The following is a 19086-nucleotide window of genomic DNA, read 5'->3' as shown; positions in this document are numbered from 1 at the left end:
TGGATGACGGCAGTTATCCGCCGAACCCTGTTGGCTTACAAATTCCGTTCTTTGCGCCTTTGTCGAAAGCGTGAGCAACACTTTTACTCTCTCCGTGGCATGCGAACTACGACGAAGTACGATGATGTACGACGAAGTTCGCCCTCTGATGTACATGTGTTTTCTTTAAAATAGTGTGACAGCTCAAACCGTAAAGCCATGTACGATTACCATTAGTGACCATCGAACCATCGCGCCGCATGTCTCGGCGCGCTGGCGCCATAACACTGCTATGGCGCCGGGGCACCACACCACTGCTTTTAAAGCCGCTGTGCTACAGTAGCCGACGCGTTGGTGCGGTTATTGTAGCTTGAGCCGCCCGCGCGTTCTGCTCAAGCAGCTCTTCGGAGCAATTGCCACATCTACCACCGTAAAGTGGCGTCGTATTTTGCCTTGACAATATTTCAATGTTCATGTAGCTCTTAAAAAGGGGGCGTAGCGGGGACGTAACAGAGCCTCTGTGCGTCAGCACAGAAACGGCAGTGACTTCTTTGTTATAAGGCGATCACGTTGCAAATATTCCTCTGGATTAGTGACGTATTTAGTTTTCGGTGATAAACGCCAGTGTGCAAATCTCTACACCATTACCTTCTGGCTGCAAAAATCTAGGTCAAGGATTGAATCGTGGGCGAACGAAAACGTTGTAGTGTCTGTTTCTTTCACAAACTAATCATTTTGGAAATTTGATGAAGGCATCGTTGGCTCCGCATCTTGTCAGTTCTGGCGAGCTGAGGACATCAAAAATTGAAGATAACGTGCTCTGTTTATAAAAAAAAAACAGGAAATACCAAAGCAGGCTGTCACAGCGCGCTTGCTGCTACAGCAGTCGGTGGCGTTATCTTACCAGCTGTCTTATTTACAGGGCTTGGTGACCGGTCTCGGCACCTTGCGAAAGACGCAGATATGAAGTCAAAGTCTGTTAAGTAATTTTTACGGAAAACATGTTTGAAGGACGTTCAAATTCAGGACTAAAAACCTCAAATTCTTTTACCTTGTATTCGAAGCCGGAAGGTAAAGTGAGAGTATCAAGGACTCCGTAGTTCTTCTCGTCTCTTACGGTATCGTTCACCGATAATACAATGTCCACGATCGCCGGATGCTCCATAGCAGGAGTTTTGCACTTCAACCTGGTCGAAGGAAAGTTAAGAATTATTGCACGTGCTATTGGAAGCATGAAAATTGAAAATTGGTTTTGGGGCAAGGAGTTTGCACAGTATCTGTCTCACTTATCGCCGGACACCTGAACCGCGCCGTAAGGGAAGGCATAAAGGAGGGAGTGAAAGAGGAAAGGAAGAAAGAGGTGCCGCAGTGGAGGGCTCTGGAAATAATTTCGACCACCTGGGGGTCTTTAACGTGCTCTGACATCGCACAGCACACGGGTGCCTTAGCGTTTCGCCTCCATCGAAACGCGGCCGCCGCGGTCGGGTTCGAACCCGGGTACTTTGGATCAGTAGCCGAGTGCCCTAACCACTGAGCCCAAATCGCTTTTTTGTACACCTTATAGTGAGCGGAAAGATACGAAGCGAACTCTGAATCTAATGCGATGACGAGGCATACGAAATACGCAGAATCTTCATGCTTTAGACAGCACTCTTACTTTGAGTCGTATCACCGTTCGAAGAAATTGTTTTGACATTAGACTACACAAAATGAGTCACAGGTTTCCTTCTGTGTGAAAATGAGCCTACTTTGTTCAGGCTATATGGTTCTACGTTTAAAGCCATAAATTAAGTTGAGCACTGAATGGATTAAGCTGCCGTCAGTTCTTCGTTAGTTTTAATTTCAGTGGTTTTTAATAACGGAAGTATCGAAACACAGTTTCATCAGGACAAACTAGTGGGCTAGTTGTTTACGCATGTCTGTTTGGTAACTGCGCACAGTAAAATAACAAGGACCGACGGAGTCGACATCGCAAATCGCTGGCGGGAACCAGATTATTCGAGCATAGTTGTAGTCGGCGCTTTATGGTGTCTACTCTGTCGGTCCTTGTTCTTTTATTCTGCGCTGTTATCAAATTATATATATATATATATATATATATATATATATATATATATATATATATATATATATATATATATATATATATATATATATATATATATATATAGTAGCAGACAAGGTAAAGGAAATGAGGGGCTCGTATAAAAATTAAAAATTAAAAAAATTAAAAGCATTCCCCTATGCACCTTTGTTTCGGTGACTGTTGGCTTCCTTAATATGTTTGTCAAACGAGCCCCTCATTTCCTTTACCTTGTCTGCTAATCGCTTAACGGGGGTCTCGGTTCTGGCAGTGTTGTTGCCATAGGTAGCATAAGAGGGCTCTCGCACAGTTTCCGCCCTCGCCGTTAGATGACGTTCTACGTCACACTCGTGGTATTACAGGACGTGCAACGTCCACCACTGTGGTCGAGGGTGGCGCTGGTGGACACTCTCAAGGTTCGCTTACACCCAGTAAACATAAATACCCACGAAAGCAGCAGATTGGACAGCCATCGCCGTAGCTCAGTTGGTAAGAGCACCGGAAGCGATATTCGCAAGTCGTGGGTTCGGATCCCACCGGCGGCATGGTTGTTTTTTCTGCTGCTTTATAAGCAATTTTCCTTAAACCGATTGATTGGCACTAAACATTAAAAAAAAATTAAAAGCATTCCCCTATGCACCTTGGTTTCGGTGACTGTTGGCTTCTTTTATATATATATATATATATATATATATATATATATATATATATATATATATATATATATATATATATATATATATATATATATATATATATATATATACACTGAATAATCAATCCCGGCGCAGCGAGGCACGTCAACAGTTAGGACAAAAGTTCATAGTGGGTGTTGATATCGTCAGTGAACGCTACATTGTTCTAAAGTTTTTCATTCGATGCAAAACGACTCTGTTAATTTATCATTGCTTTATGCCACACCACGGCAATTATTTCCGTACTCGGGCTGTAGCAATCTGAATAAATAAATAAACCTGGAGACAAGGAGTCAATATCCCTACCTCTAGCTTCTCTGTTTCGGTACAAGAGGACTGTCTTGTATTTAAAGGCATGCGTGCATTTTCGGCCACTCTGCTCATGAAGTTCATGCTGGGCTTCCAACATCCGCACTGTCACCAGCCCAACGCTGGTATCAGCAACTGTCATTCCGCAATCAAATGCGAATGCTCTAGTTTGCAAAAGCCACAATTATCTCCCCGTCTTATGCTGAAATATTGTCACTAGTAAACATTATTCATGCTTCTAGGTAAAGGTCCTTGATGTATTGGTAGTCATGAAAGGACAAATTAAACTTTTTTCCGCTGCATAATCCAGACATGGTGAACAGGATTGTCCGCTTTTGAAATCACAAGAATAGTACAGCTTTCCAAAGCTTCACCTGAGCTGTTACGGAATCAGACACGCAATGAAGTTATACATACGTAGTGGTGCCACTCAAACTGCGGTCAGTATCTCAAGCAGAGCTGAAGAATACGTAGGCTTGCTATGCAACCACAGAGGAAAGGCAGGACCGCTGCCTCTACGCAAGGGAGTAGGAGGTTAAGTGTGCTACAGTCATTCGATTACCGGTGTCCATAAACGTGCAGCTGTAATTCTAGAATTTCAGCCATGTGTTTACCGCCGCGGAATTCGCATAATGACTACTTTGAGTCTTCGCGCAACTGAGGGTCGTTATCGGCGCAGTTGTAGTTGCTTTGGCTTGGCACACGAGTGGATCGACGCGAAGCCAAGCCATATGAAGAGCCAAGCCAAGATAGGGAAAAGAAAATGGGAAAAGAAGTCAGAAAGATAAAGGTATGAAAGTAGAAGAAAGGAAAAAAAAACGGAAAGAGAAGAAGAATGGCCAGAAATGGAAGAACACAGTGCTGGAAAGATATGTAGATAAAGTCGTATGTTTCGACTGAACCATAGTCTATAGGAGGTAATTCTACAGAGCGCTCCTGGTAAGCGTCCTTTCCTGGCTTTTGCGGTTTCCCGCATCCTTTGTAAGAGGTTGAGAAATGAGGATGGTTTTGCGTCCGTAGAGCTGAGCGTGAACCGGAGCTGGGTATGCGGTCTACTCGCACGGGATGTTCCCGTGATCGTGCCACCCTGCGGTAGCATCTCGTGTGGAGTCTCGGAATTTCACTTTGCCGAGTATCCTAATCGTCCTGTGCGTAATAAAACATCGCTGTTAAGCGCCAATCTCCAGCTTTTAGCGGAAACTTACTCCGGCTTCAGTAAAGAAGGAGAGAAAAAAGACAGGAAGGAGGGTAGCAGTGGAAAGTGTAGGAAAGAGGGAAAGTTGTCAGACTGGAGGCCAGGCAAGTAGCATGGCAGCGGAGAGGAGAATAGAAATGGGCGGAAGTGGTTGAAACGGATGATCGGCGCAGCTCGGCAACCAGCAATGGCGATTTAAATTCGCGCAACAAGCGTAAAGGTCACGTAGCCTTGTGTTTTTTTTCCTGGATCTACCAATAACACAGACCTTGGATATATTTTAAGTTAAACACAGCACAAAACTGATTTTCAGGAGATGCCACTATACGAGAGTGAGTGAGAAGCCGACTAACCTATACATATTCTGAAAACTCAAGTCATGGTTAGGAATAACATAGTTAAAATTATTGTTGTCACAGGAACATTGAGAAGGCTTCAGTAGAAAATGAATAAAACGTTCCAGTATCATGAATTTTAAACGCACTGCGGTCGCCGCTTCGGCTTATTGCTAAAACGAAATCCTTTCTCCCACTTTTGAACTTTAGAAAGGAGCCGACAAAGAATTGCGGCATTTAGTCAATGTCAAAGACGTACCAATGCTGATTAACACGAAATGCACCATACTCACCTCGCTTTGGGGCAAATGTAGCAAGAACAACTAGACGCGAAACGTTCTTGCGCCAAATAATGGTCGAAACAATCTGAGTGAAATGCAGTATACTCACAGGGTGGCGACCCATACGATGATTTGACACTCATTGCCGCCAATGGTGACGCTGATGCTGTTGGACGGCTCGCGCCACCAATATCCAAAGTTTTCGCCTAAGAGCGTAAGAACAGTACCGCCAGAGATGGGCCCGCTCCTTGGAGACACCTGGCAGAAATTGCAAGCATTGCTTACTTTAATATATTTGATGACATAGCGACAGAGGTCTATTAAAATACAACAATGGCTTTCTTACAGTCCAAAGCGATAGTAAGGGGTGTGAGGCATGGAGTACTGGATGTTAAGATTTTTTTCAACCATTTAGGCTCCTTCAAACGCCCCAAAATCACGACAAACGCCCTTTTTTTGCCACGAATTTATATTTAATAGGAAGGCACCGTGTATGCTAAACCAATGGCTTATCCTGGCTTAGCAGAGGAAAGTGACTTGTGGAAAGCGAGTTAACGTGCAGACACAACTCAGGTTTCAAAGTTTCCGTTTTGCTTTTATTTTGGTCAACCCACACAAACTGCTTGGCGATAGTTAGAAAACAGAGTTGGCTGCTTTCTGCGCAAGGAAGCGAAATCTGTTCTGGCGCTTCCAGGCATATCCGACAAACAATGCTAAACATCAGTTTTCTAAACACACAAAATATATCGATTTTCGCATTTCTGAATCTGAAAGATCTGCGAAGAATTTGAAATAACGAGCTCTAGGTTTGGCTGATGCTGCGGTTCTTGCTGGTCATAACGCCAAATGTCTAGGCGCTTGAAAAACTGGAATGTTTTGGCATGCATGCTGTGTTTCCCAACACTGCTGGTGGTGCAGACGCAGGAGTACAAGCGAACGTCAGACGGGCGAAAACTAGTGCCCAGAATCTTGATACCCTGAACCACAAGCTCACATTTGAAATCTTCGCAGTCAAAGGATAAATTCGACCCGGTCCCCTATTTCAAAGATTTATGGTGCTGCCCCCCTGTATGGTTTATACAACGACCCGTTTGGCATATATACACCTCTCCACACGTCATCGGTATTTCATAGAAAACACCAGCCGCTCAGTCCGCAAATGGTTTTTCTTGCCTCTTTTACGCAATTGGGCTTCTTTCGCTCGATACGTGCGCACAACCCACTCAGCCTTCTTGGCGCTGAGAAAACGACTGGTACAGGTGCGGCCAAAATAATACGGAGCGTGGTTCGCGTTTGAAATTTTTTTCACGTGTTCTGTGAAGGAGATATGAGTGTCTTCTGTTCACACGCGAACGCGCCAGTGAGGTGTGCTAAGCTGCATAAGAAGTACATCTTAATTTTCGTTAGGTAAGGTGTGGCGGGAGTTCGAAGCACCGAAGCGTGCTCCATAATACTATGGCAGGGCCCTGCGTCATACCTGGCCGCAACATTTTTCAGGCTTGTGTGCCAGTCGGTGCGTGTAGGGGTCCACTTGTGGCTGCCTTTCTCCTGGCTTGGCCTGGTCTTTCTTCTTCCTTTCATTTTTGTAACAGGGTATGTGCTAGTGCAGTCATGTCAGAGCATGGGAAGCCCGCCTTTCGAAGTCTGCCATTCTGAATAATAAAGCTATAGCCCGTGTGCGTCTGTGTGCGTTTTGGTTTCGATGGTCTTATTTTCCTTAAAGAACTGTTACAGCTAGGCGCCCGATAGTAATTTGAGATTTGTAGAGGCCGCTAGTAGTAGCCAGATGAATTTTTGGAATTTCGGAAAGGTTACTGTTGGCGTTGTTGCTCAACAAATGTGGGCTCTCTTGCGCCAAATGACGCGCGCTTTCCAGACGCGCGCAACTGGGCCGAGCGCAAAGCAACGCCCCCATGCGCACGTCACCACTTGGTTGCGTGCCACGTGGCCTTCTTTCTTCCGCCCGCTGCGCAGTGCTCGCCGCTGCATGTTGCTCTAGCTCACACGAGAGAGAGAGAAGGTAACGTGAGTACGTGACACGTGCGCCACTGAGGTCTGCTGGGCAACTGCACCACTTTTTGGAATTCCTTCAAGGATTCAAATCTATATAGGTGGCAGGAAAAGCATGAATAGTTTTTTTTTCGCTAGTATTTAAAATTGTGATGTAATTTGACAATCAAATTTCAGGCCTCTCCTCATTGCCCCGGTGAAATGCAGAGAAGCTTGGTGCGACCTCACGGACAGTATAATAATAATAATTGGTTTTTTGGAGAAAGGAAATGGCGCAGTATCTGTCTCATATATCATTGGACACCTGAATCGCGCCATAAGGAAAGGGGAAAGGAGGGAGTGAAAGAAGAAAGGAAGGAAGAGGTGCCGTAGTGGAGGGCTCCGGGATTATTTCGACCACCTGGGGATCTTTAACGTGCACTGACATCGGGCGCCTTAGCGTTTTTTCTCCATAAAAACGCAGCCGCCGCGGACAATAAGATATCAAATTTTCGCTACGTGAACAACACTCTGCCGTGTGCCGTCGGATGCTGCCAAAGAACGCTCGGCAGGCTTTGCCTTCGCTCGAGTTGGTTTCCTTCCTTCAAAACAAGTGTTTATGCATTGGGAACGTATAGGTACAGTAGATGGCGTCATCATGCACCCCGCATTTGGCGCTGAGCGCTGCGGAGAAGCTTGACGGATGTCACGATTTTAATAGGCGATTACATCGCCATTTCAAATGATAGGCCAAAAAGACTTCGCATGCTGTACGTGCAAGCTTCCCACATTGGAGCCCTTTCAGTTCGTCAAATTCTAAAACCACTGCAGTTGTTCTTTAAGGTCGCCGTACGAGCCATTTCAGGTGCGCCTGCGGGAGTACGTCCTCGCGACTCTGCGCACAGGCCTAACAATGAGGCGGACAGTCGCTTGCGTCTTGCATACGAAGTTGGTCAACACTTTGGTCAACGGTTCCAGCAGACGAGTCCCATTGCAGCTATTGGCTGCTTTCGTGTGACGTGCCAGGCTCCTCCTCTTCAATATTACCAGTTCAAAGATGGCCGCTCGCGAAGCGCTGTAAGGATCCAGACCTAGATGGCAGTGGCTACGTTGCGAAGTATTAATAATGGTCACATGTTGCGAAATAGCAAGAGTATTCAGAGCAACTTCGAACTTCGCCACGTGGATTAGCAGCGAGCGGCAGTTTCCTCCTAGCTGAGTTCTGTCGCCATCTACACGGAGTGGACAGAGTGGCCATCAAACCTACGCAGGACGTACTTAGTGACGGTGTCACGAAGTGCTTATTTGGAGCCGTTTGTGGTTGTTGCAGTTGTTCTCAATTACCCGCGAATATTCACGCACCGCAGCGAGAAGCAACTTCCCCCGGCGAATTTCCTGCGCATGGAGTAAGCTTCGCAGCACAGTGGCATGTGAGAGTGTAGTGAAGGTGATTACGGTCGGAGCGAGTGCTTTTGCGTCCGTCGGTGAAATTGCCTCCAAATGTAATTACGTTTCAGAAGCTCATTACTCATGCCTTGTTCTCCGATTTCTGCGATGGCTGTAATGATCACACGTTGTTCCTGCGGCGTTCTCTGTCACCAATGCAGATCGTGGTTCGTGTGCATACTATGCTTAAACAGCTGGACAAAATTTAATCACAGTATTTTACTGAAAATGTTATTTCCTTTTAATCACGATTCGCTATTATGAACAACGCGGTCTACGGACAGTTTTAATCGAAACCCAAAGTGTCCATATTAACCAGGAACCACTGTGTATTATTTATGGGGGTTTAACGTCCCAAAGCGACTCGGGCTATGAAAGAAACCGTAGTGAAGGGCTCCGGAAATTTTGACCACCTGGGGTTCTTACACGCGCACTGACATCGCACAGTACACGGGCCTCTGGCATTTCGCCTCCATCGAAATTCGACCGCCGCGTCCGGGATCGAACGCGCGGGTTCCAGGTCAGCAGCCGAGCGCCGTAACCAGTGAGCCACCGTGGCGGCCACACTATTTCAAGGATTTCTTGCTGAGAGAAATATAATCTTCTGCAGTACTCTTTTTTTCCCATCACACGAAGGAAAATGGCGCTGGAAAAGAGATGCATGAGTTGAAACACATTACAGATTTGTACACTGTGAAACGCCTGTGACTAGGTTGCTACAAAGATTCTTTTTCCTACATAAAGTTCCTAATCTAGCGATAACATTCCACAAACCGCACTGAACGCTACTACTTTGGCTCAGCCCATGATGATATGCAGGGGAAGTTGGGTTCATCCACTTCATCGCATAAATATTTATTGCAGATATAGGCCTCCATAGCCGGTGAAAAATAAAAAAGGAGGCGTTCCCAAAGTGATAGGCGCCATGCACACAGATGTTCTCATAAAAGTTACGTAGTGCTGCCGGGACTGCCCCATAAGGGTTATGGGGGCTGCCAGGGATCTATGAATATGTAGAGAATAACCGCGTCTATATATGAGAATTAACCCGTTCCGCGATCGCGTCATAACCTTTAGGCAGAGCTTAAGTGTCACTTTCAATCTTTTACAGCACCCTTGTGATAGCCAACTTGTCAATCATCAGGACATTCACTTGCGCATTGATCGCTTTGAAAAAGCACGCGATAAAATCCCTTATACAATTCAGAAGTGGTCACATTTGAACTTGCATACTACTATGCTGAACTGGAATCAAGTAGTCCTATCCGGCTGTCAGCAGTTGGCCCATGCTAACTCTTTCTGATTATTCCTTTTTGAAATCAGGCAACTCTGGAGGTATCATCAGTGGGTCTCCTCTTTTTCCTAATAAAGTAATGAACTTCGCTTCACTGTTTAATCTGCCATGTATTTTTTCATTACTCCGCCATCTCACAATCAATATAACAGTTACAAAAGTTCTGTAGAATAGTTTGCACACACGATAATGGCAAATATTTCAGTGTTAATAGGACAGCACTAGCTTTTTTTTACTCTCGGCATAACTACACGTTGGCTACTTATACGGCCTTACCTAAAGAGGGATATTAACATCCTATTTAATAAAATACTCTGCAGTTGGTATTACATTCTGATATAGTGTGATGATATTCATCCTTGTACAAAACCCACACTCTAATCAGCAGACAAGAATACAGAATTGAGGGCTTGTGGCGATACGTATTTGATAAAAAAGCCAACAGTCACTGAAGCAGATAAGGAAATATGGGAATGTTGCTATTTAAGAAATAGAAGCATTGCTGCATGCTTTCCGCAGCTTAGAGGTTCCTGCATGCTTTCCGCGACTTAGATGTTGGACCTTTTTCATCCCCGCGGTCTAAGATATTTACCCAGTAACATCTCCTGAGCACTACTTGCTAAGTTACTGGATTTCAAAACTCCAGCAGAGACTCAGCTGGTGTAGTTTAATGCGATATATGAAACAGATTTAACTTTGCTTAAGTTTTGGGATAAGTTAAAGGCGAGGTGTTTGCTTTATTCTGTCAGATTATTCCTGAAGGTGCAGTGTCGAGCATAAAATTTAAAATTTAAAACTTTTTTGATTCGTGTTGAAACTGCAAGTCGTAGGTTCTACTCTTACAACCGCATAAATAAATATTCTGCTATAACTTAAGGTTCCGCCCACACCAGTCGCACTAACGCTGTCACGCCTCGGCTCAAGCTAACACATTTAAGCATAAGTTTTTGTTCAAACCACTAAAGGCTGGAGAGGTCGTCGCTCTGGTCTTTCTCCAGCTGTGCTTACTGACCTCTTCTTCAAGTTGGTCACTGCGGAAACCCGTGCAGTAAATGATGAGCTGCCTAGCTCCTTCTTGGTACATCATTGCAGAGCTCAATCCTCAAGTGTTGTCATTGAGGACAGTTGAGATTACAGAAATATTAAAATTATTTACCTTAATAAAATGCTTAGTCACTCGCTCACCAAGGCAAACCTATCCGCATAATGTGTCCATTAGGAACTTCCCTGATAATTTAATGACGCGAGAGCATTAAATGGCTCTAAGGCAATGAAACTTGGCGTCGACCAGCAGCAGTGGTCCGTCCCAAATATCACATATCACGTCACCATAGCGTATAGTAGAAAAATATTTTTTTTCCGCAGGTGCAGGGAATTCAACCCAGGGCTTTCAGATTGCAAGGCAAGCAGGCAACCCATAGGCCACGAAACCGCGTCGCATCTTTGCGAACAAAGGTAAACCTAGTATATGCGCTTCCTTACGACTGTATGCAAGCAAAAAATTAAAAATATGCTTGCCGTCCCGGTTAGCTCAGTTCGTAGAGCAACTGCTCAGGTGAAGCGGTGGTCCCGGGTTCGAATTTCGGACCAGGACGAATTTTTCTTTAACTGCGAAGTTTCTGAGAAAGCTGTACAGCTTTCCTTTGTAGCCGTATGGCTGCGTTTGGGTGGATGCCCAATGAGTTATTACTCCCTTATCACAAATCTGCTCCACCTTGGGGGATTCCCCTAACCATTTGACCAATCAGTGTGGTTACTTCTACCGCAAGCTATCTGCGTGTTTTGCTAAGATACATGCCTGGACACCTGCTTGTGCCACCGCATGTCATTAGAATGGCGACAATGCCGTGTGCCCCAGTCAAATTGCTGAAAGTGTCCGGCTAGGTCGAAAGCAGCAAACGTGTCGTACAACACTTCTTGGGCCCCATTTCCGCATGCGCACAAGAGCAGAGTCCCAAAAACGCATCCGCATGCGCGTCGAAAATGATCGTACGGCGGCCTTCAGTGTCTGAAAATGGCGCGCTCTTCGCGAAAACTCGTGTCTAATGGCGCGAGACGGCAGAATTTGTTGAGACATAATGCCGTAAATAATCACATTTTCCAAATTCCAAAAGCTGATGTGGTTACCATCAACGGCCCGCTACAAATCCTGAATTGCAAAAAAAAGTGTCTAACTGTAAATGTTAAAATTTAACTACGGAAGTCAGTTAACCAGCTTACAAGTTAGCATCATTCACCTGTATTTGTTATGTCCGCCAGCACCTGTGTTACTAGGCCACAGGAGGCAACTTCTACGTTAAGAAGCCTAGTTTTAAATACGAGAGGTCGGCTTTCCTGAAACACCCGGCTTATGGCAAGCAAGCCCATTACCTCCACGATAAGCATTCGATGCTACGTGCGCAATCGGTTTTCTGCATTCCCGTTTCGCGTCGTCAGAAAGCCAGTACGTCAGCTGCAAGAATTTCGTTTTTTTCAGACGCACCACTACTCTTTAGCTTGATGAGAATTTGAGGCAACGCCAGGAAACAGCGGATAAGAGGGAGCACTGGATAAATGTACTACTGCTCGTAGAAGCACACTGACGAGTTTAGCAGAGTTGGAAGCCGGAGGGTCCTTTCTCGAATGGCGTATTCTATGAAGGCTGAAAGTGAGGTTGGAGGACAACCTGTGTCTGCGACAAAAACCACCAAGGTTGACTCACTGCGTGAAACTAACAGCTCAGACCATCTTGCAGCCAGGGTATGCCTTGAACTATAAGTGTAGAGCTAACTTAGGAATTTCTATGCATGGTGCCCCTAATTTTCTTACTCTGTGTGATGAAATAATTTAGCGGTGCCTCTCTTTTGCAGCTTTAAACATGGCTTTTTTTAAATATCGCAACTTGATATTGGCAATTATGAAACTACGACGCCCATGTGTTTTATCACTTATGCGTTTATGCGTCCTCTACAAAATTACTGCAAATGTTTTTCTCAGCGCTAGAATATTGTTTTATTTAAGTGCCGTTTAGCACTGTAGTCAACGTTTTCAGATAATTAACAACAAGCGGAACTCACTGCATGTACTTCGATGCCGCATTTGTCAAAGACTAATTCTGTACCCTGGGGACACTCATCTCTGTGGGCGCAGTGATCTCCGCACCAACCGCACTCTAGTGGGTCCTCATGGCTTCGCAAGCATTTCGAGCACGTAGGGTAAATGCTGCAAGATCCAACTGGAAATTTCAGAACCTGCGAATATAAAGTGAAAAATTACGGTCTACCCCTGATTGCTAAGCGACAGATTCGTATGAAACATATTGCAGGCAATGATGGGCTCTCTGAAATGCGCAGTGCACGACTTCATGACCAAATTATGCGCCGTAGATTAAGTGGTGCTACTAAAAGGCCTCCAAATGTCTTTAAAGAGCCACACACAATTTATAGGACAAGCTTTATCGGTAGAATTTGGCGCTTTCGTATAAATTCAAAAACCCCTTGCGGTGTAATATTCGTGACTTCAAATAGTTCCAGAAAACTCCGACTTCATAGGAAGTCTGGCATCAAAAACACCAATCGTATTACACATCCCTGATATTTTTTATCCAATAACTAAACACGTCACAACCTCTGGAAACTTATTCAGCAAGTGGCAACGGGACAGCAAAGAAATCTAAACCTACAACGTGGTACCATCGAAAGTATCTTGTTCCGTGATCGTAATGCCGATAGGCTGCTACCCTTCAGCAAAAAGTATTACCTTAACCGTGTTTTCGAGGACCAATATGATATAAAACTTTTTTCAAGCAGGGATCTGGGCATTCATAAGCTTTCAAAAACGGCGACAGAGTGCGGTTAAAAGTGTCTCATTTAGGCAGTAATGCGATGATATGGCTACGTTCTAGATGAAAAATTATGGCACTAGATAGAAAACACAAATCTTTACGGAAGAGAGAAAATAACCAAAAATGAAGAAGAAACTTTGGAGCTATCATTTTTTTTTTGCTTTGGCCATGCTAGCAACTGAGGTCGTCCCCCGTCTGAAACCAAAGTTCTTGCATTAAAAAGTAGTCTGGCCGGTTGGTACATAATTATACGTAGCGAAGCAACACGCGCAAAAACGGGAAGGGACTGGACTCAAGACAGCGCTTGTGTCTGTATTCTCCGGTCCCTATCCTATATTTTCTCGTGTTGTTCTGCTGCATACAATGTTCTCGCACTCTCAACGCTCCTAGTGAGAAACATTATTCAAGCAAATTGGTTCTGAAGCATGAAATTTCTGTAATGATCCTCATTTCTCATTGCGCACTGGGTCTGCTGGTTGGCAATATCTCTATTGCGGGTGTCAAAGAACGCAATAGACCACCCAACAGAGACGTCTAAGAACCACTGGCGGTCGACGTGCCAGATGATAGAGAATCGCAAGCCATAATGTGGAGCGGTTTTGCCACCTGGAAGATACATTCAAAAGCAGCCTATTCAAAGTGTCGAGCAATAACCACATTCTGCAAAATGATTGGCACTTTCGTGCAACCGCACAACTTCATGCGCGTTGCGCAGAGTGCATCAGTAATACCTCATCGCTTGGTGATATTTTACTGACTGTGACAGTGGCTGACAGAGTCTTTCACATGTTTAACTTGTGGGACATTTTCTGCGGCAATCGCGAAAATAAGCTCCTAGCGCTACTGTGAAAAGAAAACATTCGACGTGAACGCTGCTAAGGTCGTATTCATATCAACGAATGCCGCCAGGTATGCGTGAAATAATCTACTATTCGGCACTGAAAAGCCGGGAAGATCACTGCGTCTGTATCAGTGTAGTAAACTTGGTTCTTTAAAACCAACTTCACGCAAGTAGGTATGCACATAATAAGGTATGCTTCTTTGTGCTCGTGCATCAGAGATGCTACTCAAGTGTAGCGCTTTTTTTATCGCGTTTGGTACGCTGTAGATTAAACGCGGCAAGAAGAATAAACGAGTAAGGTCGCGTCATCCTGATGGTTTATCGCAGTGCCGTGGAACTATGCGAATTCCAAACATGAAAGGTACAAAACCTTACCGTTTTGCCAAGCAAAAAGTAGCCATACGTTTCCTTGCTGTCTAAAGCAGTACTCTTCTCTATAGCGATGCTTTCGCCTTTCGAGATATCTACCCAAGACAGCAGCTTTGAGGATTGTCCACGCAAAACAACCTGCAGAGAAAAATTTCCACACAGTTTAATGACTAAAGATCAAGTATATAAGGTTAAACCCCAATTTTCTTTCTGCGAAATGTAACTAAGCGCAGCGGACAGGTCATCAGCATGCAGCTTAAGGGCAATATAAATATTCAAGAAGCTTTCAGCGCCGCTTTGTGTCACTGTTTTGTTGCATGATACGAGTATAACCAAACTTTTATCTGTATAACTTCACCCAGAAACATATTGATATATTGAAATGGAAAGGCTGACAGGTAATCGGGAGAGGTGATTCTCTGCTCTACTGCTCTGTACACGGAAAAGGGAAAGGTAATCAAAGTTAATAAACATATTGCTGGGATGCGAGGGAGTGCAAGAGAAATGTATATATTTATATACATATATCTACGCACACCGTTGGTTTAGACATGCGACGTTTCGGCTTAGGGGCCGGCCTGTCTTAAAAACGTCGACCTAAAACACCCCAGCTCGTATGCCGCCACCGTTCCGGCCTTTTTCTTAATGAAGGCCGAAACCTATATATATATATATATATATATATATATATATATATATATATATATATATATATATATATATATATATATATATATATATATATATATATATATATATGAACACATAAAAAAATTAAACATTCCCCTATGCACCTCGGTTTCGGCGACCGTTGGCTCCATAAATAAGTTTGTCAAACGAGCCCCTCATTTCCTTTACCTTGTCTGGTAATAGCGTAACGAGGTTCTCGGTTCTGGCAGTCTTGATGCCATAGGTAGCATAAGAGGGCTCTCGCAGTTTCCGCCCTCGCCGTTAGATGAAGTTCCATGTCACACTCGCGGTATTACAGGACGTGCTACGTCCGCCGCTATGGACGAGAGTGGCGCTGGTGAACACTCTCAAGGTTCGCTTACACCCAATAAACATAAATACCCACGAGAGCAGCAAATTGGACAGCCGTCGCCGTAGCTCACTTGGTAGAGCACCGGACGTGATATTTGGAGGTCTTGGGTTCGGATCCCGCCGGCAGCATGGTTGTTTTTTCTGATGCTTTATAAGTAATTTTATTTAAGCGATAGATTAAACTTAGTATTATTATCCCACTGATAAACACAACACATAAAAAAAATAAACATTCTTCTATGCACCTTGGTTTCGGTGACTGTTGGCTCCCTAAATATATATATATATATATATATATATATATATATATATATATATATATATATATATATATATATATATATATATATATATATATATATATATATATATATATATATATATATATATATATATATATATATATATATATATATATATATATACAAGAACGAGGTAGAGCGAGGCACGGGGGGAAGGAGAGAGAAGCGGAGGCTCCGGCGGGTCAGAGACGCTTCGGCTGGAAGAGAGCGACGCTGGCTACTGCTGCGGTGAGCTCGCGTTCTACGGCTTCGCATCGTTGACTTCCTGCCGTGCCTGAGCCCGTTCCGGGAAGTCAACGGAGGACGCTACCACCTGCTACGGTCATGGGTGTCTCCAGCGCTGTTGCCACACATCCGGGTGGTGCGCCCAACGCCAACAACACCGGCATCACCTCCACGGGCACTTGGACCGGGAGCTTACACGACGCAGCCAGCGACGCCAGCCCAGGCACGTCGAACGCCACTTCGACGCCGGCTACTGGATCCATACAACGCCGCAGCCGCATCGAACCAACCGTTCGCACGGACGCCGACCACTAACAGTAGAACGCTAGTAGCAGACGCGTGAAGCAGTGTTCCCGGGTCGTGTGTATTTATAGTCTGTGTTTTGTGTTAGTTTTGTGTTCTAGTGTGTGTGTCACGTAGAGTGTATTAAATGTGCGTTTGTGTGTGTACACCTGTCGCCTAGTCCATTCTTTTGGTCCGAGTGTTCTCTGGGGAGATCCGTGACACACACACACACACACACACACACACACACACACACACACACACACACACACACGCACGCACGCACGCACGCACGCACGCACGCACACACACACACACACACACACACACACACACACACACACACACACACACACACACACACACACACACACACACACACACACACACACACACACACACACACACACACACACACACACGCGCGCGCGCACGCACACGCACACATATATACACTGTGCGGTTGCGCTATAATGCCAGAAACTGGGCGCTAGAACTTCGTATTTACGCGCCACAGCATCTCTGGTGCCCCCTGTATGGCGCTGTCACTATTGTATTTCGATTTCTCTTTTTTCTTTCCTTTTTTTAATGCCCTCTCTGTGCACATTTGAATGCTATAAGCCACGTGCAAGCGCTGTACCGTCATTTTTTACCTAGTCCAGCTCCGTCAGAACCCCGAATAAATGCGTCAAGTTGTTAGCTGTTGCGTTTTGTACATATATACAAACGCCGTGGTGGCTCAGTGGTTATGGCGCTCTGCTGCTGACCCGAAAGACGCGTTCGATCCCGGCCAAGGGGGTCGCATTTCGATGGAGGCGAAATTCCAGAGGCCCGTATAGAGTGCGATGTCAGTGCGCGTTGAAGAACCCCAGGTGGTCGAAATTTCCGGAGCCCTTCACTACAGCGTCCCTCATAGCCTGAGTCGCTCTGGGATGTAAAACCCCAATAAACCAAAGCCGGAAAGCCTCTAACCAAACAGAAAGGCTCGAACTGGCAGATCTTTCAAAGTTAATAATCGTAAGCCGACATAAGGAAGTGAAATACGAACAGGCTCTAAAGAATGGCGGTGGCCTAAAAGCGGTCAAGAGGAAACTGTAGGCGTAGGCAAAAGTCGGATTTAAATGGTAAGAGGCATGCAGGAAAATGCCATTATCGATAATGAGAAGGTACCTTGTGTAGCCGTGGAGTTCTGCTCAGCTCTCTACGGTCGCTGATAAAATCAGGACGATATTCAGAGAGGCAGTAGCGCAAAGCAATTATAACGTTCCACCAGTAATGAAAGGGGAACTAACGAAAGCCTTAATAGGAATCAATGCAATGGGAAAAGTCGCTGCTTAGGATCAGCTAGGTAACGGCAGATCTGTTGAAGGACAGTAGGGAGATTGCACATGAAAAACTGGCCACCTCGTATACGCAATCCCTCTTGACATCAAGTGCAGTGGAATCTTGGAAGAATGCTCATCTCATCCTAGTCCATGCAAAAAGGGACGTCAAGAACTTGAAAAATTAAAGATGGATCAACATACTGTCTGTTGCCTATAAGGTATTTCTTAGGGTAACAGGTAATAGAGGCAGGATATAATTGGGCTTCAGTAAACGAAACCATCAGGAAGGCTTTCGTAAAGACTACTCGACATTAGACCAGGAGGAGGAAGAAGAGAAGGAAAGACGGGGAGGTTAACGGACAGATGAAACCAGTTTGCTACCCTGCACTGGCGGAAAGGAATGAGGGGATATAAAACTGATGACAATAGACCATATTCACCGTATCACTTAGGTGATAAACAAATGCTAATATAACCAAGCACTGTGGATAGCCTTCATACCATACTGGTATTCCGGAATGAGGGTATACAAGTACCATTTGTAGAAATAATGCAATATATTTAGAGGCTGCACAGCCACCACAGTCCGGCATGAAGACAGCAATAAAATCACGGTAAGGAAGTGTGTCAAGAAGGAAGGCATTATCGCTCGAATGCTCTTAACCACGTTTTTTCTGGAGGCATTCAGAGACTTTGGCATGCTGTCCACAGGGAGGATTTCGGCGGCAGCCCTTTGAGGTAGCACAAGGCACTCGGCATTCCATGATGTTGCTCACGAAATGGTTTCTGCCTTAGCTCTCACGGTACAGAGAGGCCGAAGAATTGGTGTCTCGTCACGTTTTGTCTGAGGTTGGTGTGGTAGTTGCAGGAGCGCCAGCAGTTAGCTACGTTTCCGCTGATAAGATTAGTTGCAGGAGTTTTAGTAACTGAGAACCGTACCATACGTTTGTCAGCGATGGGGGGCCGCTGCTTCTTTATGAGCCAAGTTGTCTGTAAAATGTGACAGAATTTTAGGACAGTTCTTTGCATTGCGTCGACGGCATCAGGGCAGTTGTCACGGCGTTTGCGCTACAATTTTGTGTTCGAGGGTGTCGCGGAATGACTAACAGGAGGTCTTGTTCCTGCATGCGGCGCTCGTGTTTCTAATCCTAAAGGGTACATTTAGTGGCTCTGAATGCGACTGTATGTGCATCAAGTACAGTCAAAGGAACGTACATGCCACATAAAAGTACTCAAAAATGACCCGATGATATAAAAATAACTTCGAAT

The 19086-nt window shown here is 44.9% G+C and overlaps 1 protein-coding gene across 1 annotated transcript in view; it reads right to left on the bottom strand.

Moving 5' to 3' along the window:
* The window catches only part of LOC144099220 (hepatocyte growth factor receptor-like), a 31803-nt gene that overhangs the window by 7715 nt on the left and 5002 nt on the right, over positions 1 to 19086 (bottom strand). The window contains exons 3-6 of the mRNA XM_077632365.1: positions 14646 to 14777; positions 12663 to 12836; positions 4987 to 5135; positions 1031 to 1166 (exon numbers count right to left, since the gene is read on the bottom strand). Of these exons, the coding sequence (XP_077488491.1) occupies positions 1031 to 1166; positions 4987 to 5135; positions 12663 to 12836; positions 14646 to 14777 (591 nt within the window). The remainder of the gene's footprint in view (positions 1 to 1030; positions 1167 to 4986; positions 5136 to 12662; positions 12837 to 14645; positions 14778 to 19086) is intronic.

The sequence above is a fragment of the Amblyomma americanum genome, chromosome 7, assembly GCF_052857255.1.
Source record: "Amblyomma americanum isolate KBUSLIRL-KWMA chromosome 7, ASM5285725v1, whole genome shotgun sequence".
Lineage (NCBI taxonomy): Eukaryota > Metazoa > Arthropoda > Arachnida > Ixodida > Ixodidae > Amblyomma > Amblyomma americanum.
The sequence above is the reverse complement of the archived record's forward strand: the minus strand, read 5'-3'. Positions and strand labels throughout refer to the sequence as shown.